General features: G+C 30.9%; 1 protein-coding gene across 1 annotated transcript in view; it reads left to right on the forward strand.

Moving 5' to 3' along the window:
- The first annotated feature begins 2,805 nt into the window (after positions 1 to 2,805).
- lili (LMBR1-like protein lilipod) overlaps positions 2,806 to 25,084 on the forward strand; it is a 164,106-nt gene continuing 141,827 nt past the window's right edge. The window contains exon 1 of the mRNA XM_075375455.1: positions 2,806 to 3,060. Within this exon, the coding sequence (XP_075231570.1) occupies positions 2,998 to 3,060 (63 nt within the window). The 5' untranslated portion in view covers positions 2,806 to 2,997. The remainder of the gene's footprint in view (positions 3,061 to 25,084) is intronic.

Genomic DNA, 25,084 nt, shown 5'->3' on the forward strand with positions numbered 1-25,084 from the left:
TGTGGCATAGTTTTGCAAAGTACAAATCGCTACTTAAACAATGCCTGTGTATGTTTTTGGCCCTGCAATAAATTTTTTCAACTGGATGAATTGGTTTAATGAAGGGTCTCATGTATTTGTGAAAGTATTAGATCTTGTGTCCCCTCCTTTAACTACAAGTGTAGTTGTTTAATAAAACTTTTTACAAAAATTCTGGACACGATCTCAACTTGCACAAAAGGTTTCCACAAAGGTTTTTTTATATGCTTGTAACAACTCCATTATGCTTCTTTTAAGAAAATACTTTGTAATTTATTTTTTTACATGTTCCTTTTGTGATGCAGGATTTCAACAGTCACAAACTTCAAAATAAACTTGTTTTTTAGAAGATGGTCTGAAGTGATGTAAAACATTTGATTCATTTCTTATATTTTTCATTCCCAGTTCTTTACATTTGAATGACCCAGCCCACCTTCGTGGTTGTTGGTTGGTATCCTTGGTAGAGTGTAGGATGAAGAATATCTGGCAAAAAAACAGAATTTAGATTCAAGCATATTTTTTTTCATAAATGTGCAAGTGTAAAGTTTTTGAAATTTTTAGTAGGAAGTTGGTTGAGAATACAGAAAGATAATTTTTAATCAAGATATTTCAAGCTTGATTGGATATTTCAAGCTTGATATTACAGCTTGATTGGATTGTTTAATGTAAAGATCACTATTGCATAGGCCTAAAAAGGACCTTTCAGTAACAAGTTACTTGAAATAAAAGGCAAAACAAGATAGTTATAATAACCTACTAACCTCTTACTTGTGGCTGTAACTTTAAAACAATTTTCCAGATTTCTTTTTTGTTTTGTTGCATTCCCATAAGGTGCCAATGTTATGGTGTGTGCTTACACAATACCTTTTTCATTCTTCACTACTAAAATAAACTATATAATTTGTAATAATCACAAGTATGTATGCAAAGCTAACCTTTTCAAAACACAACAGAATGAATTATGATTGAGCTAAAATAAACAAAAGGTGTACAAATAAAAAATTTACTAACAGGCCATGGAAAAATCATAAAATGGCTAGAATTCTTTTTATATTAAGATTCTTATTAAACCAATGAGGCTGAGTTGTTTTGAACATAATGATAAAATGGAGCTGATGCACTAAGCAACTTTTGATCCAGTAATTGGGTGGTTGACTTATGGACTACAGAACTATTTAAGCTGTGGACTTGAGTTTTGGAACTGTACCTAGTCATCAACTTTATTTTTAGATGGAAGATAACATCTTATGTAACTGTTTGACTTTTGAAATTTGTGCACATGGTTACAATCAATCAGTTACGCAATAAAATTTTTGGACTTTCAGGAGTATGCAATTCATATTGTTTAAAATAAACAAGCCAGTTTGTTCATTAATTTGCAATTTCCTGTAAACATGCAGCTGGTGTGGTGGTGGTATATTTTCACCATGCCAGCAACTGTTTGCTGACAAACTTCATAATATAAATATGATTATGTTAAAAAAATTCATTTAGATTACAGTCACATGATGTGGAAATTTACTTCAACTTTATACTTGAATGTTATTCATTTAAAAATTATTCTAAGAGCAATTAATTTTCTTGGTTTTCAGTTTAATGCCAGATATAAATTAGCTTAATGTTGCAAAAAGAATGTTTTTCATACCAAATGCATTAGTTTCATGTTATTTATATGCTAATTAAAAAAAGTTATTATTAATAGTTGAAAAGTACATTTTTTGTCTTAAAAAATATAACTTAAGAATGTAATTAGCTAAAAACATGGAAATTAAATAAAATTTTCTTGCATACAAAGTAATGAATTAATATCAAATTAATGAGTTGCTTGGAGAAAAAGCAAACATTAGTTCCTGAGTGCAAAACATCAGACAGTATACCCGCTGCTATGATTTTATAACTGGTATTAATGATTGAATACAATTCACTGTAATTATGTTCAGAAAGAAATTGAGAAATTTGCCGATTTAAAGTACAGTTCGTGTACTTTTTGTTACAAAAGTATTTATAAAGAAGTAGAATTAGCTTAGCTGTTGATCGCACATAACCTTTTTTAGCCTTAATTTTTCTTACATTAAATTAAAATAAAATAAAAAATAAGTTACTTTGCATTTTTTTCAGTATTGAATCAAAAACAAATTAATTTAGAAATTATGTTAAAGTAGATCAATGGTGCAATTTAAAAATCGTTTTTTCATTTTCATATTAATTGCATATCTATGAAAAATAAATTTCGTGCATAAACTATTATTATAATATGCTAATGTATTCAGTATTTTGTTTATTGAATGAAAAATAAAATTTAGTATATAAAGGATCATCAAAATAAACAATCTTAGTATACATTTTTTTAAAATAATTATTGATTACGAAAATTCTACATCGCCAGATAACAGAGGATTTTCAGATAATCTTTTAACTGTACAAATCGCTTTGTAGTGTCAGTAAGAGTAGTAACTGAAATGATTTCATATTGAACCTTCAATGTTTCTTCAAATCACCGCCAATCACGCAGGACACAGCAATTAATTTAAATACTACAATATATTTAATAATAAATATTTCTTTAATATAAATGTTATTTTCGCTGTTTGATATTAGATTTTCATCATAAAACGCGACAAATAAGTATTTCTTTTATAAATTCCATAAATATTTAGATATATTAAATAAATATATAGCTGTTAGGTTATTGAGTTTTTAGAATTTGTCTTTTCAAACTGTCGCTAGTAGCGCTAGAATAGTTTTGTAACCAATGATTCAGTATTAAATTCTTATACAGATTGACTGTCTCGTGAGCTTAGTTTGTTGACGTCGTGCGTAGTAGTGGAGCTGTGGTTGTTGCACTCTGCGTAATGGAGTCCATTTAGTTCTGTGCGTTTTTAATATATATTTTATCAAAATGTGTTTTCAGCTTGATATTGGATTGTTTATTGAATTAGCATTCGTAAACAGTAGAAACTGGCCCCAGCCCAGGTGAAAATGGAAGATGATAGTGATGATATACGTCAACAAATCTTTCATAATACTGTTAGAGAAAATGTTGTAAGTAATTGAACTTTTTAATTTTTGTTACATTGTAATACGTATGAATTAAACTTAGTTTAATGTGTTACTTTTTTATTGTGGGTTTTATAGCAACAGTTTATTTTCTTAACGTTTGTTAATCTAATCTCAATTGTTATTTTGAACTTGAATTTTTTTTTCAAATTATTACTGGAATAAACCGTTACGCCAGTGTGAATAGGTTCTTGACCGAGTTGACTTACCCGTTTTTATTTACGTTTGTTTACCCATTGATATGAATGAAATGGTTAATTTTGTATGCATAAGAACGTTAGATAAGGTTTTTGTTTATGTAATAGATTGTCTGTATTGATTTACTATGTCAAATCTTAGTTATTATTTTTACTATACGTAAACAGATTGAGCGGATAATAGTCTTGACTAGCTTGTGTAACTTTTTAATTCTATTTTCATTTTAACCATGGTTTTTCTTTTTGTTTATTAATACAGATTACTGAAGTTATGTTTATGTATACATTTTTTTAATTCTTTACATACTTCACGTTATGAAAAGGTCCATTGTGTTTTAACAGGTGCCCTAGCTGTCTGCTTGAATTATTTAATAAGTTCAGATAATTTGTTAATTATTTTCAGTGATTATGTTTTTAAATGTCTATTTATTAAACTTATTATTGAATAAGTAGTCATGTAACTGCGAGTAACAGTGTAAATTTAATATGTTGTTAATTTTGTTTCTAATATAGTATGTATAAGATGTATAGTATGTAAGTGTAATGTATTTATATTAATATAGTATAGTGTAGTACAGTAAAAGAAAAAATCATTAACAAGTGTTAATGATTTTTTTATCATCAGTTTATTTATTTAGCAGACCTAAATAGTTGCTGTATCATAAGTTGATGTATTAAAAATTATTATTAAACAAATATTTTTTTATTTACATTTATGTGTTATAAAACATTTCTTTATTGACTAGTTACATAATGCATAGCTTATAACTTGTAATTATTTCAGTACATAGATAAATATTTTTTTCTTTTAAATTTTATGTAAACTTTTTGTCAATATTATTCTATTTTTTTATGTGCATAACTAAATTAATAAAACTTCTTTTGTCCATAAAGTTGAATGATTGACATTAAACTTTGTTGGCGGTTTGAAGGACTTTTCTTGGCTGTTTGCTTAAAATTGTGTTAGGGGACATAAAAAATACCCCAAATTGCATGGTTAAAAAGAAATTGTGTGAGATTGTGATTTGTCTGCCATGGGTATTGGGATGTCTCTCCTATCAAAATGCTTATTATTTGAATTAAATCCAGTAATTTGATTTATTACACCTTTCAAGGCTTATAAACTGTGGAGACAGAACTTCTTATCTAGTCAGTTAGCAATATAAAATCATTTAAATGTGACGTCGACTTCTTTCTACTTTGTGCCGCAACTCAGTATCTGATTACAATTATTTTTTATTACATTGACTGTCGTTGTAGATTTTACCTGTCATATCTTATGTCTTTACTAAATTTTACTGACCTCACTTCAATGAAGCACATATTAACTCAACATGATTGTGTGATTATAGCTTATGAGATAATTTCCTTAATATAATTTGAAACAATAAAAGTTTACATGTTAGAATGAAATTAAACTGTTAATTAAATGTTTACTTCTGCCTACAAATATTTAAGATTATGTGAAATATTATTATCTAGTAATTTAATATTATTTTATTAATTAAAAATATTATATTTAAATTAAGTAAAACAGATGTTTACGACTGAATATAATCTATTATATGAAATAATTAGATCAAGTTGATATTCTGTATTTTTCAAATAGAGTTGGTCATTAGTTTAAATTATTATGACATAAAATGAGATAAAACAGTATAAATAGATGTTGATTTATTGTTTAAAATGTAAACATTTCTCTTATTCGTTTTTAATCCTTTTCTCTTTCTCTCTTAAGAATGGTATTGTGTATTATTCCTTACTGCTTATTATACTCTGCTTAATAATTTGGTTATATTTGATGGAAAATTTGATTTTATTTCTTTAAGTCAAATTTATTTGTATTGTAACCATATCCTAATGTAAATTATTTTTTATTTTATTACTGTAATGGAGAATAAAAATATTATTAAATATTACACTTTATTTATTTAAGTATTAGTAAAGAAGCTGCAGCAACTTATATTAAATAAACATATTTATATTTTTCATTTTCAAAAATGAAAATACACAAAATTTCATTGGTCAAACAAAAATTATATAAATTAAAATATTGTATTTTTATGCAGAGTTTTAATATTATATAATAAACTGATAGCAAGCATCTATTTTTGTTAATGCTACAGTAACCAATCTTTCTACTATATTAACTTTCTCTGAAAGTAATGATGTCCATTATACCGCTAGACCCGGTGGTAAACAGAGTGAGGTGTTACCTGTATGGCTGAATATCACTTGTATTTCAGTGGATTTGGTCTGATGATAATAATAAACTTAAATTTGGCTTTGTGAAGAGGAAAATGTAATAAACACGTTCATTTTTTACTTTACCCTCATTAGTATACTGGCACAATGTTATTTTTTAAAGTAGTTATGCCATTTTTGAAACGAACTGTCAGGTTATCTATAATTGCTATGCTTGTTTCACTATTAAATATATTTATAATGCGCTAATTTTAGTATGAGTAAAATTATGAAAAAGGCATGCATGTGTGCTGAGGAGATTATAAAAGTTCTGATTTAAGTAATTCATGAATTATAGGTAATATAATGCTTTACGATTGCAGCATGGTTGAATTTGGCTGTATTACAAAAGTTTCCCATTGCTGATTCTTAGAGCTCGTATGCCCTAAAATGCACGGCACTCTTATTTATACTCTGAAAAATAATCTGTAAAGAAAATATTTTTAATTCTTTGAAAAAAATCCGTAAAACATCTTTTTAATTTTACATATTTGTTCTTTTTGAAATAATGAGAAAGTGTTTGAGCTAAATGTAGTTTTAAGCCTATTGTTGTTTAAGGAAAATATATTGTAGGTCATGTAATGTTTAAAATCATAAGATAAATGCCATTTTTAAAATAAATTTAGTTTTATCTATGTAGTTCTGTAATTAAAAAAGGTGTATTATTAATCAAAGACTATTGAAATAATTCTAGTCATTGTAGTCAATTTATTTTTGTTAATATTTATGTTAGCATCAACTGGTATCGTATGACAATGAATATTTTATTCTTCCAACCTAAATAGAAATTAATCCAATATTGCATAATTTAGGTGACTGAAGGAGACCAATTGAAATTTACCTTTACAGAAGTATTTCTTCCAATAATTTTAACCTTTTTTTTATTTATATAAATTTGTATTTCAATTTGCGATATTGGAAGTTTTTGTTAACTGTTTAGTATTGCACTTAATCGTTGGTTCATTTTTTCATACAGAATTTAAGCAAAATCAATCGGTAAATATTACAACTATTTGGAGTTAGTTCCTCTCCAAAGAAGGGGAAGGGGCCTGAAGCTGTGAAATTTCCTTTATTTCTCCTCGGTTAGCTGGGACGATCCTGTCAGGATCCTCCTATCAAATAGGGCTGGACGTGACAGAAAATGAGCCGAAGTCTCATATTCTCCTCTGAGCAAAAGCGACATAGAAGACTATATTCTAGTCCTAAGATGGGGTTGTAATAGCGTGCCTCTGTGCTATGTAACTATGCTCATGAAATTTGTCGCATCGCTTCTATTGAACATATACTGGTTTTATTTATTTTATTCCCCATTAGTGTTTTAGCTTGGCGGCAAGCTAAAACACTCATTTTAGCTTTCACCCGCTCTTTGCGATGTTCCTCTTTGATCTAGTTTTTAATGGTTTCTTGCACAGATTTGTAGGTAACATCTACTAACGGTTCTGGGCTGGTGAATTTTTCCTTGACTTCAAGTTTGGCTATTCTGTCCGCTACTTCATTTCCTCGGATTCCCGAATGTGCGAGGATTCAGATTAGTACCAGCGGTTTGTTCCATGCTAGCTTATTGAGCATCCTTTGGTATTCCAATACTAGTTCGGGTTTTGTAATAAATGCTTGTAGGGCCTGCAAGGGGTTTCCAGGGTTTAATATGGCCACTGGATTTTTGCCATAATCTCGGTCTGAAAGATTGTGGATAGGTTTACCATCGAAATGGTAAAACTACTGCCGCTTCTCTTGTGGTGTACTACAACGCCTTTGGGTCTCCCGCTACAGAAGCCATCTGTGTCCAGATGTCCCCGGCCGCAGAAAGACCTGCCCGGCGCAGGTCTTCCTAGCCTCCAGGTGCGAGGGGAAACTAGTTCTGTATTTCTTGTCAAACAAATACTTCAGTTGTCCAGACCATTTTCAAGTACAGAATGTTTGTATTTGTAAGTTCTTTTGGCAATCTGGAAAATGAAGATAACCATGCCTTTTCTTTGCCAAAGTTATCTTGATCATCAGTAGAGTAGCTACAGCCTCTGCCTGCAGGGTCAGATATAAGGGGGCTGTGACCGTGAGGACATTGAGGGCTGTTGTAGATGTGGTATCTATGGCATCAATAATTTCTCTAGGTTGGGTACGTTTTCGTTTTACGCCCCCCTCCACCTTTTCGGATTTTTCTTCACATAAAATTATTTAATATAGCATGTTTTATAATAATTAGTGAATTATTAGAGAAACTCACAGCAACAATCTATTTTGTATCTGTCGCTTTAAACATATTAGTCGAGGTTAGCGAACGAAGTGAGCGTGAGTTAATTTCAAGTGAAGCAATAAAGAACTGGAAAATTTACCTGAAAGAGGTGTGTGTGCTGATCATGTATTAAAAAACCCATAAAAGGTATTTGGTCCAGGAATAACGGTAGAAATAGACGAGTCCTCATTTTCAAAAAGAAAGTACAACAGAAGCAGAATTCTTCCAAATTGGGGTATTTGGAGGTATTTCAGAGAAATATAATCTAACTAAAACCTACGCTCGCTTCGCTCGCCAACCATGACTAAGAGTAATGTTTTGATTATTTAAATAATAAATTCAGTAATTATTGCAATTATTTATTATTTTAAATAATTACTGTTAATTAGTCGAGGTTAGCAAGCGTTAGGTTAAGTTTGATTGGATTATATTTATTAAGCCACCGGGTTGGTCTAGTGGTGAACGCGTCTTCCCAAATCAGCTGATATGGAAGTCGAGAGTTCCAGCGTTCAAGTCCTAGTAAAGCCAGCTATTTTTACACGGACTTGAATACTAGATCGTGGATACCGGTGTTCTTTGGTGGTCGGGTTTCAATTAACCACACATCTCAGGTATGGTCGAACTGAGAATGTACAAGACTACACTTCATTCATACTCATACACATCATCCTCTGAAGTATTATCTAAACGGTAGTTACCGGAGGCTAAACAGGAAAAAGAAAGAAAGGATTATATTTATTAAACCTACCGGGTTGGTCTAGTGGTGAACGCGCCTTCCCAAATCAGCTGATTTGGAGGTCGAAAGTTCCAGCGTTCAAGTCCTAGTAAAGTCAGTTATTTTTACACGGATTTGAAGATCATGGATACCGGTGTTCTTTGGTGGTTGGGTTTCAATTAACCACACATCTCAGGAATGGTCGAACCGAGACTGTACAAGACTACACTCATACATATCATCCTCTGAAGTATTATCTGAAAGGTAATTACCGGAGGCTAAACAGGAAAAAGAAAGAAAGATTATAAGAAATAATTATAATATTTTTAATGCGTAAAATATATTAATATGGAGAATATTTAAATGACCGGTGTAAAGTGCATGTTAGTTTGTTTTCTGTAATGTATTACTGGGTTATTTTTATTGAGTTACACGGTTACTACAGTATTTCTGTAATGTTTTATTCATCAATTATTATAAAACATGTACATTAAGTAATTGTTATGTAAAAAAATGCGAAAAAAATGGGGGGCGTAAAACGAAAAAGTACCTTTGTATCGGTCTCCTGATTTTCTCCAGCCGTTTCGATGCTGTGATCTATAAAATTTGCTCCACCAGATGATAGTTACGTATGCCAACCTGGGTCGCAAAATGGTGTCGTAAATCCATTTTATCGACTGGCTTTAGATCTTAATTTGCCCCAATGGCACTTCTCGCTCGTCGTAGCGTTGAATTGATTTTTTGAATATTTGCTATTGGTCAACTTCACAGTACCCAGTATCGCCTCCGGATTCCTGGAGAGAATCCAGTTTAGTCCGGATGTTTCGCCGCCTTTGTTTATCTAGGCAAAATGTTATCTGGCTGTTTTGTTGGGAGTCCCTGATTTCTGTCAACAGGAATTTGGGAAGCATGTGCCTCTTATTTTTTAGGGGTTCTAGTGTGCTTGGCGGCCACTTACTTTGGCCTTCCTGTACAATCTTCTGGTAGTCCGTTTCAGTCTTTCCAGGCCTTCCTTCCATCAACAGATAAGTACTTTTTTCGGGCTCTAGCCTCACTTGGCAGTTGCTTTCGAAGGCCCTTCTAAGGCTGTCCTTGAGCGTTTGAGCGACACACACAGACAGACATTAACGTTTTATATATATACATATTTAATGTATAACATTTATATTCCACTTTTATATAAATATCTAGTCAAGTCTATTAACTTACAAAAAGAAAAAAAAACTTTCAGGAAAATTACTTCTATCAACAGCTGTGCCATAAGTTGCATTAGATGAACATAGAGTTTCCTCTGTTCATCTAATGAAACCTGATAGTTTTCTTAGTTTCCTGATGGCTTAGCTCGGCACGTCTTAGAATTATGAAATTATACAAATAATATTAAGAGGACACATCATTGACTCGCTTATTTGAAAGATTATTTTCTTTATGGTTTTATTGTTCCTTAAGTCTAGTTATATCGGGAGGCAGTCGATGTATAAAATAACCACGGTAGAAATAGTTTCATAATAACCGAGCTGTGCATTCGAATGAATAGTTTGTATATACGTCACTTCCAAACATAAGTGAAACTGATAATATTTTCGTACTCTAAGCGATCAATAACATTCATAGTTATTTACTTACGAATAGTAAATTTTAGTCATTGATTCTGCAGAATTGCTGGAACGTCTCAAAGTGAGTAGCATCCTGGAAATTGAGGATTGTGTAAATATACCCCTAATAATTTAAGCTATGTTTTATAATTGTTTTAAGCAGTTAATCGAAGTTAAAGACGGATGTGAGCAGTTACACACTTTACTATTAGCATTTCTAATGGCTAATGATTTTACCAGTCAATATCAATAAAAAAAAATCATTCATCATTACTTGGTAAAGTTTCTTCTGTGTGGCGCCGCATAATTCTTTCCGGCTGAGGATACCCGTTTAATGATTACTAAACTTTTATGTTCTTAGGCTTTATCCATGTTAAAGACAAATTAATGGTATTTGATCACTCAAAAAACCTTCAGGTTTGTGATCGTTAATAAATTAGATTAATAACAATGTACAGAATGATTCAGGAGGAAAGGGAGATAGTTTGGGATCTGATTCTAGAGCTTGAAATAAAGAAAAAGGTTCATACAAGCCTATGTCCAAGGCTTTATTATCGAGTTACGGCTAGCGAGAAATTTCGTCCGGATTTCACTTCCTCCCGGTAAAATGAGATCAAACTGACGTTGTATAAGGTGGGTAAACTTGATGGTTTCTTATGGTTTTTGTCATAAAAAATCGGATAAAAAAGTTCCCAAACTGTTTTCATGTTGTCCGAAGTAATAAAGAAAAATTCGGTGACGAAAAACACGTTTTTTTGGGTTTGAAGTACAATAATTTTTTTTAAATGACTAAATAAGTAGTAATAAATAAATAACCAGTAATAAAAAATTTAAATAATAATAAATTAAATAATAGTGACTAAATAATTAAAAAAAAAAAAAAAAATAATGAAATAGAAAGGTTCGGTGACGAAAAACGTTTTTTAGTTTGAAGTACAATAATTTTGTTAAATAACTAATAAATGTTATCAAAACGTGTAATAAAGCGTTTTCGGACATGTATGTATGAACTTTCTTACTTATTTCAAGTTCTAGAATCAATTCCCAAATTATTTCCCTTACCTTCTGCATATATAGAATAATCCATGTATACGTTTGAAAATAATTAAAATCACCGGAAAATGCTGAAATGTGAAAAGAAAACGAATTTAAATTTTAATGTTAATTGTTAAATAAGAAACGTTATTTATGTAAGGGTCCATATCCGTAGCCAAAATAATCGTAGGTGATCTGTCATGAGAAGCAACCCACTCCTGAAACTGGCATACCATTTTAAAGGTAGCGAGCATCTCATATCAGGTTTAATAAGGAAAATGGGGTAAATTTGTGTTTTTTCACTGAAGGTAACTTTGAATAGACCGTTTTTTACTGTATTTTAAAATCCATCATAGCTATAAGAAACATTAAGACAGAGTAAAACAAATTAATGTATTCTTGTTAAAAAACAATCCATACATACATTGCCTCTATTCAATATGGAATGAATAAATTGCAACGCACATTGATGTATTAAATATACATTAATGTAGTAACAATATAAAGAATGTACGAGTATTTACGCCAAATAATAATTAATAAAACGCTCTGCAATAAAACATTCTACAGTGTAACAAAATAACCTTCTGGTGTTACTGATGGGCAATCAAGTAATTAACTGTCCATCTATAAATTTGTTTAATGGTCTTATGCTGCTTCACATCATCAAGGTGTTAGGTTCTAATATGATTTATATTATTGATGATCTAATAAGAGATAGTCAACGTTGTTGTATTTCTTGCAATATAAGAAGCAATGCAGTCTATCCCACTTTGGGATAGACGAGACCAGTTTTTGTTATCTTATTTTGCCCGTCTCAAAGGACAGCCAAATCACCCGGATTTTGACCCAGTTCGTAGAAATCCTAATTTAAGGAAGTATGAGGACCGTCCACGCTGTACTGCACTTGTGGGTGGCCGTACCCGACGTCTGCTGCAGCATAAAAATGTAGACACTACGTCGTTCTTTCCATCATGTTCGTGCTCATATCCTCCGTGGAGAATAAACCTTGTAAATTTTACATTTGACCTTCCAACATACGATAAACAATCAACACCACCTACTGTTTTCCGGCAAATGTTTCAGTGTATTCTCACCAAGACGAACCCAGACAAGGTGATATACACTGATGGATCGAAAAAAGACGATACCGTTGGTTGTGCTTTTGTTGTCAATGAAAGAACTTATATGTTTGGCTTACCCGGTATTACGATTGTGTTCACCGCTGAACTACTCGCTATAAATAGGGCTCTAAATATCATTAACCCTAAATATAGAAACATTCTTATTTGCACTGACTTGTGTAGTGCTCTCCAGGCGTTAGAAAACTTTTATTCCAAACATACTATTGTCATTGAAATTTACAATGATATCGCTGAGTTAGGTAATCGCAACACAGATGTAAGTTTTTGCTGGGTCCCTAGCCACGTAGGGATTCCAGGTAATGAACAAGCAGATTATACTACCAAAGAAGCGTGTATTCAACCTCCTTTCACCACCTGAGCTTTGATTTTATTAATCGTATGAAACAATCACCCAGAGCAAGGTGGCAAAGTGACTGGGCGACTACCGTTGATAATAAACTCCGACGGATTAAAGATTCAGTGTTGCCATGGGACTCCTCTTGCAGAAAAACTCGTCGTGAGGAAGTGGTCCTCTGCCGGTTACGGATAGGACATACGAGAATTAAACACGAGTACCTAATGTCGGGAGGAATCACACCCCTATGCACACGATGCAACTGTCGCATGACTGTGCACCACATTCTCATAGACTGCATATGTTATGCGGCGTTGCGTCGTAAATTTAATCTACCCAGAAAAATCCGTGATATCTTGTACAATAATAACGAAATTCTGAACCGGATGTTTTTGTATAGTACCAGGTTACTGCAAAAAATTTAATATTATCGTATATATTATTTTTATGCTAGAAGATTTTTGATAATTTTTAACCTTTACTTTCTATTTTGATTTTTTTTTTGGTTCTATGTCTTTAATTTTATTATCCGAGAAGGGAGCCTTTTGCACAACCTATCGGAATTAGGTAAGTTTTATATAGTTTCTTTATTCTATTATTTTAATTTTTATATTTTAAAGACTCCGTCTGCGATATTAGTTTTGAGTTTTATTTCACTTTTTGACTTTTATTTTAATAAATTTTTATTATATGATTTATAATAATTTTACACCTTATAAGTTTTATTATTTTAGAGTTATTTTGCTCTTTTATTAATAAAAATTCCGGGCGATGATAACGCACAGGCGTTTTTCGCCCCCAAACAAAAAAAAAAAATTTAGTTTGTATAAGAAAGTCATTAGTACATACATATTAGAAATATAAAAAAATATAAACTTGCACAACCTTTTAAAGATGTCTATAATTAATGTTTCTTCATTGTGATGGTTGATTAAGAACCCTGATATATGCAGGTGCCTGAATTTGGGATACGCGTGACTGGGTGTACAATTATCCAATTAAACAAATGTGAATTCCAATGATTATAGTTTTTGGAACCATAAGTGACGGTTGGCTTGAGTTAATGTTGAACAAAACCTCAGCCGATCAGATATTAGAATCTTGGAGTTAGCCTTTATTTTCCAGAGTATACAGGAAGGTTGTACTTTAAAAAAAGATTGATTCTCCATGATATACAGGTCGGTCAGATTTAGGGTCTTCTATGTGTGTAGTAGGTAGTTACAGGTCGGGTTAGGCCCCTGAGTTTGTTGTGTTAACTGGCGAAACTGCTTTCCCCGGCAAGGTAAGTCATGTGGATTTGGGTGATCGCATTAAGTTACGGTGGCAGTCTCGGAAATGAATAACTGGTATTGGAACGACATCGACAAGTCGTTCCTCTGATCGAAATTCTGTAATTGCGGTAAGGTTATTCCAGTAGGAAAATGCTGAGCGCGTGCTGAATTTTGGTTTGCGATTGGAAATGCCAGTCGCTACACCAAGCCCGATTATGTTGCCTTTAGTTAGCGGTCACCATGTGGAAAATTTGTTTTCACTCTTCTATAAAATTACATTTAAATTTTCTCTATTTGATGACTTCCTTCTAGTTAGCTAATGTCCAGACCAAAAAGAGATATTATCATTTCAGAGTTATTGAATAATAGAGTTTTAAACAAGATTTCTTTATTTAGATTGTTTCCTTACCACAGTGTCTACAATGTTTGTTTTCAATCTTAAGCATCGTGTGGTGTACAGTGTTTCGCATTGCAATCTGCGTTTGTGTTATTTCTAATAATTTGGTTGCTTTTAAAAGAAAGTAAAAGAAGCTATATCATAGTTGCCCTACAACTATGGTTTGTTTCTGATGCACGGCGTACACACACACACACACACACACACACAACTTAATTAAAAATATTTATAATTTTATTTAAATACAATATTTTTTCGTTTACAACTTACATAGAACAAATTTCGCTTGTACGGTTAGCAGGTGGTGCAGCCGCGAGTTTTAACGCACCAGGCCCGAGTCGACCGGGCGATTGAATTCGAGACCCAGTCAGACGGAGTTACGTTTTTTTACCTTTAAATATTATTCATTTATTTAAGTCTACCGTTCACCTGTGACATCAGAACATATCAGACGACTACAACAGCATTTTTTAAAATGGGGGGATTTTGCAACAGATTTTTTAAAAATATTTTTATATTTTAATTTTGTTAACAAATGTTCCTAAGAAGGATATGTCCGTAATTAGGCAAAATCTGAAGATACTGAGGGTGACCTTGCTTTGCAGCCTCCCTTGATCTTTTAAGTTGAAAATTTAATGGCGTCACTGCTTTATATATAGAGTGTGTGTGAACACACACGAACATCGGGAAAACTCGTACACGTACATCCGGAAAATTTCCAACCGGTTTTTTTGGGTTCATTAGATGTCAAAACGTCAAGTACGGTGAAAGCCGTATATGCTCAAATTGGACCGATTACAATACTTTCCCTTCTAGAGCTATCTAGTTTGGAAAGTAAAAAAAAAATGTTCTGATAAATTATGGATCGATTTAAAATCACAAACTTCCTCCTGTATTTTTAAATAAATTTTTGTTTAAAACTTGCCGTTTCTTTTTTATTTTTTTTTAACCTGTCATTTGACTAGTTGAAAGCAGTTCTCAATTCCTTTCTTGTTTTTGTTGATTTCTTAATCCCTCAAAAGATTTTTCTACCTTCACATCCGCGATAATTAATATTATCTTTCCTGCATAGTTTTTGGCTTATGTTTTTCCTACCGTTTCTTAATTAATTAACCTTGGATAGCTTTAAAATGTTATTAGAATAGTACCTTGCAAATATTATATCTTAAGTTTACACATTTAAACCTAAATGTTCACAGAATTCTATTTTCTTAAATTCATCGTAAAATCTTTACATTTTACGTGGACTTCCTAAATTAAAAGAAGATAAAAAATACATTAAACAAAATTATGAGTTAAAAAAATTTGAAAATTTTGAATTAAAGTAATTTTTTCTTCAAACAAATGGTAAGACAGTTTTAAAGCTGTAAAAATTGTTTCATATATTGTTATCATGTATATTATTTTTTACGATAAAATCTTCTACAGTTTAATATTAACAACCATAAATAATATATTATTGCGAAACCGTATTCTGTATTGATAATTATTATACTGTAACCTGCTTATGATATATTGTTAGCTTATTTTATTATCGGTAGACCAATAATAATTTTTATTATTTACTAGCCGACCCGGCAATGCTTCGCTCTTGCAATATTTGAGTATTAAATTTGATACAACATTAACAAAATGAACATTACGGAACTTCACAAAAATTAGCCTTTACTTTTCTCCACTTCCTCCTTTCCTTTCCTCATTTTCTGTTTTACAACATTCTCTTTTCTCCATATTTCCCCCCTTTTCTTCTTTCTCATTTTCCTTTTCGCAGTTTCCCCCATTTATTTTTTCCATTTTCCTTTTCTTCCCTTTTTCGGTTTTTCCCTATTTCCCTTTTCCGATTTTTTCTTTCTCCCTTTTTCCCCGTGCGTAAATCGGTCCAGCAGTATTTTAGTCTATAGCGGACACACTTATCGGAAGCATTGAAATGGAATCGTAAATTATTTAGTGTAGCGTGTGTTGTTTTTACGTCCAACAGATAGCGCTGTTTTTTAAAAAAAAGTATGTTTTTACCTGTCACAGGTGTGACATCTGAGATTTAAGATTTTGAACAAACGAACATTTAAATTTTTATTTATATAAATTTTATAACTTTTTAGGAGAAAGGAGATAAGGTAACAAATTTTGAAGATTAATCTAAAAAAAAAAACTACTAAATGTATTTGCATGCTGTCAAACAAATTTCTGGCGTAAAGATGCTCTTTCTTTGTAGGATTTTTTTTTTGGCAAAGTTAAAAAAAATTGGAAATTCTCCGTTCTATACGCATTACCTGCTTCATATGAGTTGTGTGTTTAATAGCGTATGGTAAGCCAAAAACTTTTTGGATAGATAATAGATACTGTATCTGTACATTAAGTAGCTTTTCTCTTATAAATATCCCTTTGTACTACTTAGTCACTGGGGTTATTATATTAAATCTTATCGCACATTTTGATGTCGAAATGTAAAAACACACTTTTTTACGAGTATATCAAATGAGTTTATTTGAAATGAGATAATTTAATTTAAATTGAGAGGTAAAGATGTTTTTGTATGCTTTTTACTAATTTAAAAATTATTTCAATAATTTGTAATTCGTTTATTTTTATCAAATTATCCGTCGTTTATTGTTTTACTGTTTTTAAAATAAATATTATTTGGTGATGTTTGAATTTTAATAACTTGTTTCATAATAATGATAAAGATTTTTAAATAGTCCTTTTTTATTTCCCAGATACGTTTTATTCGTGTACGTGTATGTAACTTCATTTAATCTTTAACTGAATTCCGTGCCATAAGTAAAATTGTTGTAGGTGACCTAATAAGAGATACAAATCATGCTCGTAACCGGAATATCCGTTACCAAGAATAATAAATATCGTGTCAGGTTTATTTAAGGAAAATGAGGAGTGAAGTGGTTTCCCGTTAGTTTTTTTTTTCTGAACTAAAATAGTTTTGCATAACTTGGAAGCCAAGTTTACCGTATTCCAAATGATCAGATTTAAAAGTGATACTCAACCGCTGGAAAACTGGCTGTATAATGAATACCACTACAAATAAAGACGCTGATAAGCGTTTCTATCTATCTCAGATACTTTACATGCGTCACAACCACAAGTAAAATCGATACAGATAATGTAAAACAATATATTAAATTTTAATTAATTCGTGTATCCAATCTGTGTTGAAACGGATTGATTTGCTTCTCCTAAGCTAAAAAAAACAATAGTGTGTTAGAACACACTATTGTTTTTTTATAGTTTTATTACAGATAATAATTAGGTTTTTCTCATTGTTCTTATCCAATTTTAATTTTTTTGAACTAACGGTTTTGCGGTTATCGGCCATTTTTCAATTTACTGATACTTCAGTCGTGAATGATAAATAATGGCCTTTAATAGAACCGTAATTAAACTTTTTTTGTAATAATTTTAATAAAAAAACGATGTATAATATTTAGAAATGATTATTCGTCTTATTTGTTATATATTTTTGATTTATTTATTTTTTTTTTTATGAATCGATAACGCGGATAACAAGTTGTGATAAAAACTTTAATGGCATTTTATATAATTTATTATTACATTTAGAGATTAGATAAGTTTTTTTCCGTGAATTTTGTGTTAAGGTCATGATTTATTTGTAAAACTAAAAGATTGATCCGCGTTCGGTAATTGAATGTTTTATTTACGTAATTTAATATAGGTCTTTCACACTTCCAGTCTTGTTATAAATAATTAATGAATGGTGAATTGAACTTTTATTTATTGATCGAGTAGAAGTACAGGCAGCAGTAGTAATTTTTTGTTTATGTAGACAATATTATTATTCCCTCTTGTGAAATAAACCAAAATTTAAACTCTAACGGCAATTTTACGCTTATATAAAATTTAAGTTTCCGCTTTTATTTTACTGCACCGAAAAAGATCTTTACCGTTAATCCATTTCAACAGTCATTGGTTGTACAATTTTTGTTCTCTGTTCAGCGCTGCTTGTTCGACTTAGATCTTCCATTATAATTGCCTATTTTATATTTTAATCATTTTTACCTTAAAGTTCTTACCCTTTACATTCGCTTTTGTTTTAAATTTTTTTATCATCGGAATCGGGGGTCAATAACACATTTTTGGTTTGAATTTGCTGTGACAATTCACATACACAAGACACGAAAGTGAAAACGAACGTTGCCGATCGCCTCATGTGTGATAAAATGAGACCTTATATACATTTCTGATCTAGATGAGATGGTTTGTTGACACTCTGTTATGATAATCGTTACACAGCTCTGTGTAAATTAAGCTTTATTACTGTAGCCCCCACCAATGTTTCTTCTTTATTAGATTACCTGTTACTACGGCTTTATTACTTGCTTTATTTTAACTCGCAATGTTTTTTCAAGTTTTTTTTATGTTTGTCCTCAAATCTTGCATGCTTAATTTAACATTCTTCATGACATTGCCTATTGATGAAATTTTGCACAGTTACTAAGGTCGGGTGACAATACAATATTTTCCACCATTACCTTTGGAAACATCCCTCCGTACGGGGGTAAATTAAGGTGGAAATTATGTATGCAGGCGTAATAATTTAACATACTTCCTGACATTGTCTATTGATGAAATTTTGCACAGTTATTAAGGTCGGGTGACAGTACAATATTTTCCACCATTACCTTTTTGGAAACATCCCCCCGTACGGGGGTAAATTAAGGTGGAAATTATGTATGCAGGCGTAATAATTTAACATACTTCCTGACATTGTCTATTGATGAAATTTTGCACAGTTACCAAGGTCGGGTGACAATACAATATAGCTTAAAAATGGCTTAGCCCTTCTCAAGAATAACAAGCTACTATGAAAAGGGAAGAGTGAAGTGATATCTCATTTTTTTCTTCACTGAACCGGATGTACTGTAATATTTTAGCTGAAGTGAAGTGAATATTTAATCCTTCCGGTTGGAAATCACATTTTGGTGTCTGAATGTAGACGAATAAACTGTTGTTCAGTTACTTTTAATTGACAATATTTTTGTTCTTATCGTCGTAATTACTAGGTGTTTTTTTTTCTCATTTTCTTGACACAATCAGATAATAAATAAACAATAAAATAATTTTTTTTTAATTTTGTCGAGTTTGCTTTTATAAGAAGCTTTCATTCAATAAACATATTTGAGTAACAGCCGAGTCTTATTACAAGTACATGATTTCTAGGAAAATTATTTTATATATTACGTTATTATATTGTATTAAGTTATGTCATGTTATTGTAAAATAATCATTTTATTCTCGTATTGCGTATTATTCTAAATTATTATTATATTCAGTTGCGTTGCATGTAAATTCATATTTTAGGATTCTAACCAATGGTGTTGTTTGAAACTTTTTCAGGGGGTATACATTATTAAATATTTCATCAACGCTTAATTTATTCTAAACACGAACTTGTTTGTTAGCATTCTCAACATAATTTTTGTTATTTTTATTATTTGTTGAATTGTTTTTATATATTTTCTTTTTTCGTTGTTTATTTTGTTTCTTTGTGTTGAAATCACTTCCTTAGATTTATTATTTAAAAAATGTGGATATAATTATTTTTTTTAATGAAGTACTTTTTATGAAGAAAGTGGTGAGAGGATAAACTTTTATTTATTTATTCTAATAAAGAAAACGAAGAGCACATTTTCTGGCAGCCTGGAATTGTAAATAATTGCCTAGTGTGTGGTATGCATAACGTATACAGAAAGTATCTCGTAGTAACGTAAGTACTTAACGTACGTGTGCTACTTATTCAGTTGAAGAAAAACGTTTTAGTTAATATATTAAGAGCATAGGGTGCGTAAGACGGTCGTTTCCGCTATAATATTCGCCTATATGGTATAAACATAGTTAAAAAAAAAATACTCATTGAAATAGTTAATCGAAATTTTAACGTAAAAGCGCTTCTCATGATTTTTTTTTTTTAATGATTAATTCACCATATATTCTCGAAACTTGTGCATGGGAATATGGAAAGGAAGAAAAGTGGAAAAATGCCATGACTGGGATTCGAACTAAAGAAGGATGAAAAAGATTTAGTTATTTAGGGGAAATTCTGAGACAAAGTTGTTACAATTTTTGTAGTTTCCAAATGTAAACTAAATTTTTTTATTGAAAGAAACAATTTAATCGTAAAAAAATAAAAGTACTACTATTAAGGGGTAAAGCCCGGTCAAAAAAGATTTACAAAAATTCTCCTGAATAAATATTTAATTCAATTTATTTTAATTCTACGTTACTTAAAATTAAAGTTACGGGTATTTTTGCAAGTACATGTCCTCACTTAATATAACTTGTATACTTCATAATCTGCAACTTCGTTTAGAAACAAGATAAAATGATGCGGTTTTTGCGTTTTATAAATTTCAATTTTGTACATTCGTAATTTTTAGTTTTGTATTTACCCGTACTAGCAACACTCGACTGTTTACTTTTGCGATTAGGGACGGCATTACGAAATATAGTAAAGCTGTGTACGGCCCAAAAGATTACATTAGGGAGGAAGCTCGCCGAAATGTAAAAAAGAGCACAATTTTGATTGCTCACTAAGTACTACGGTAATGCTGTCGCAGCTCATACATGCAAAGACGTCAGATCTACGAAACAAGGAATATTAATTACGCTGCATCATTGTATTTCAACTGACAATGAGTCAAAACACACAAAATTCCCTACAGGACAATATGGTTGATGTTTTTACAATCTAGCATCGGCTAAAAATGAAAAACCAGGTAAGCGGATCGACATTGTTGAACACCCTTCAGTGTTATTCTATTAACATACACAGAAACAATTTATCGGAGGCTCACCGATGAAAATTTATTAAATAGATGTCCGAAAGGAAGAACTCAAAACGCCAATGAGAGTTACCACAGTCTTTTATGAAAAAATTGAGAAAAAAAAAGTTTCATGATCGGTAATAGAAGCACCGCTGGTAGAAACGACGAATTAGTTTAATTTTGGTAAAACAGCAATAATAGGTAGTATGGAAAGAGCTTCTCTATCCCTAGAAAAAAATCAGTGGATTGTCAGCAAGAAGACACGATCACCGAAGAAAATTATCATGATACGATCATCAAAATTAAAGTAAAGAAAGATTACGTTGCGAATGGAAGAGATGAATAAAGAAGCAGAAGGCATCATATATGAAGCGCTAGGGAATTCTAAATTAGATGAGCTGTAGCGGGCGGCGTATTGCTGTGCACATAGGTTGACGGCTGGCTTACCGCGCTATTAACTATCCAGCAACTCTGACAGTGTATTGCATACTATTAATTATACGGAGGTATACGAGATGTTTTCGTAAAGAAATGACTATCTAACTGTTCCATCCGTCCTATACGTCTATCTCTCTCGCACACAATGAACCAGTTATATGCCGCCCGCTATACCAAGCGAGAAAATTATCTCCGTGCGGTATTGTTATATTTAGAATGTCATTTCCTGTAAGTTTGTTCTTTCATCTTGGCCACGAAAAAAATCATAACATAATTTCCTTAACAGGTACAGACATAATTTTTTTTTTTTACTTTTTTCACTACGTTTTGCTCTCTTTATCCAAGCATAGTTACCACCCCTTGGGTTGGTCTAGTGGTGAACGCGTCTTCCCAAATTAGCTGATTTGGAAGTCGAGAGTTCCAGCGTTCAAGTCTTGGTAAATTCAGATATATTTACACGGATTTGAATACTAGATCGTAGATACCAGTGTTCTTTGTGGTGGTTGGGTTTCAATTAATCACCCATCTCAGGAATGGTCGAACTGAGACTGTAAAAGACTACACTTCATTTACACTCATACATATCATCCTCTGAAGTATTATCTGACCGGTAATTACCGGAGGCTAAAAAGGAAAAAGAAAAGCATAGTTACCGCGAAATTACAGCAAAGAAAATTTAAAAAGTATACAAGTAAATCGTAAAATAAAATATTGCAGTTCGGAAAAAAATTATCAAATTTCACATTCGTGAGAAATTGTTTAATGTGCTTAGAACATCGTTTTTATTTTTAAAAAAATTGTAAAAATACCATTAAAACTAAATTAGTTTTTTCCGTAAATTCCTAATTTTTCACCCGCACCTGAATATTAGGGGATGGGGAATTATTTTTGACTAAATATTTATCAAAAATGATGATAAAGCGATAATGAAATTAATTAGGGCCTGGTGCTATCACATATAAAGCTTAAAAAAACTGTCAACACAGTTGTTTCTGATGCACGACTTACACACATACACACATAGCTTAAATTAAAATATCTATAATTTTATTTAAATTATAAAATTTAATTAATAATTTTTTAAAATTATTTTATTTTATTCTAAATAAAGCGCGCGCGCGCATATCGTATTTAATTAACGCGAATGGGGCGGTTCTAGCGGCTACGATCGGCCCTAATCAAACTAATGTAATTTCACAACTTATAAAGAACAAATTTTGCTTATACGGTCGGCAAACTGGTTTAGTGGCGAGACTTAACGCACCAGGTACTGAGTCAACCAGGCGATTGAGTTCGAGACCACCCAGACCGAGTTCCCTTTTTACACTTTAAAAATTATTCATTTATTTATTTCTATCACTCACCTGTGACGTAACAACTATCAGACGATTACAACAGCATTTTTTGGGGTGAGTTTGCGATTTTGCAAATATTTTTTAATTATTAACAAATATACCTAAGAAAAATATGACCTTAATAGATCTTGCTCTACAGCCTCATTCTCTTGACGTTTTAATTTGAACATTTTAATGGTATCATTGCTCCATATATAGAAGTAATCTGACCAAGTTTGGTCAAAATCGGTCAATTAGTTTTAGAGATATAAGGTAATTTAGAAGCTAATAATACCGAACACACTTACATACGAAGATTATCATTCGGAAAATTTCCATCCGGTTTTTTGGGTTCCTTAGGTGTCAAAACGTCAAGATCTGGTGAAAACCGTGTATGCCCAAATTGGACCGATGACAATATTTTCCGTTCTACAGCTATAGCGCTATCTAGACGGGAAAATAAAAATGATTTTTTTTTTGTAGGGCTTTCCCCCTTAAATAATGAAGAATATTAAAACGAGCATTAAACTGCAAACATTCAGTTATTGTTTGAAACAAAGATGTAAACAGAACGATTTTATAACCTTTATGAATAATAAAGAAATTCTGAGTTATTAATTTTTGGTTTAATTTACTAAGAATTTGACCCGTTTGTATTAATACAATTGTATAAAGTTCCAGTTACCAACAATTTAAAAAATGTATTTCCGAGTACTTTCGGAGCCGTTACTCCATTATCAGGGATTTCCCGTAAGATGTTAATTCAAATTCAAATGTATAATCACATTTAAATTAAAAATTGTTATATTCATAGTAGTCGTTCGTCAAGAAATAAAATTAATTTGTACGTCAATAAGCCTGTAACGTCATGTCTGTAAGATGTTTACTGTTCTTTACGACTATTCTATATATATATATAGATATATTACGACTATAGTCGTAAACATTTTACGGACATGACGTTACAGAATTATTAACGTACAAATTTAATTAATTTTATTTCTTGACGACTGACTATTATGAACATTTAAATATTTAATTTAAATATGATTACACATTTGAATTAACTTCTTATGGGAAATCCCTGAAGCTGGAGTAACGGTTCCGAAAGTATTCGGAAATATATTTTTTAAATTGTTGGTAACTGGAACTTTAATTTATACAATTACTTTTTGTTAGTATTCTATACATCGCGAAAGCAAATAATTTTTAAAATTACTTTTATTTTGGATTAATATAATTTCTTAATTATTTGCTAGTATCGTTATATGAGAAAGTTTTCAAGAATTTGATAAACAGTTTCTTATAAATTTTTGTTTGTTGATTTATTTTTTTAACGTTAAGAAAAAATAAAACAGTCTATGCTGCACGAGTTAAAAATGTATTTTTTTCGCTAACAGAAGAGTGGTAAGATTTTTAAACATTTTTTTTTTTTCATTCTGTTAGAAATGACTGGATCTCATTTCGTTACGTTGCCCTTTTTTTTATTAATATAAAGTTCAATGACAACCTAGATAATTACTAAACGTAACGTATTGTATATATACGGTTGGAAGGTTTTTCTTTTGTATTTACTTCATAACGAGGTTATTTATTTAATATTTCGAGGTTTTTATTTTCTTTAGGTTTCCAATTCATCACTTAAGTAACCGTTGAAAGTTATGTAGTTTTCAAGGATAGTAATCCAACTATATAAAAAAATAATTTTTCGTTACGGTTTGTAATTCTTTATTTGAACAGAATCTAAATAAAGTTGTAATTTATTAATTTTTTAAAACTCGTAAGTTTTTACTGGCAGATTTTTCCTGTAATAATCACATTTGTATTAGTTAGTTTTAATTTTTAGTAATAATAAATACGCTTCATAATAACTAAAAAGTTGATCGTTTATTAGTTTGATATATTTTCTGTTACAGTTTATTTTTTGGTTTATTTTTTTTCAGGTAAGTGAGAACAAATTAAAGAAAAATGTATTGCCTTAACCTTTAGAATTTTCAAAAAAATTCTAAAACATATGCGATATTAAGTTTTTAATGCTTTATTTTTCCAACCAAATCACATTTTGGGCATAATTTTATCAACGATGTTCCATTTATCGACTTTTTTTTTTAGGCATGGTTATTTTTTTAAAACTAATTGATATGTTCATTTCGGTAGGCTGAATGAGAAAATGTGTGTAATTATTATAGTTATTTAAATAATTTATTTTAACTATATTATTATAGTTTTTTTTTTAAATATTTCATCTTTTTTTTTTATTAAAGGCTGTTTTTAATTTTT

This window comes from Lycorma delicatula, chromosome 9 (genome assembly GCF_047948215.1).
Source record: "Lycorma delicatula isolate Av1 chromosome 9, ASM4794821v1, whole genome shotgun sequence".
Taxonomy (NCBI): Eukaryota; Metazoa; Arthropoda; class Insecta; order Hemiptera; family Fulgoridae; genus Lycorma; species Lycorma delicatula.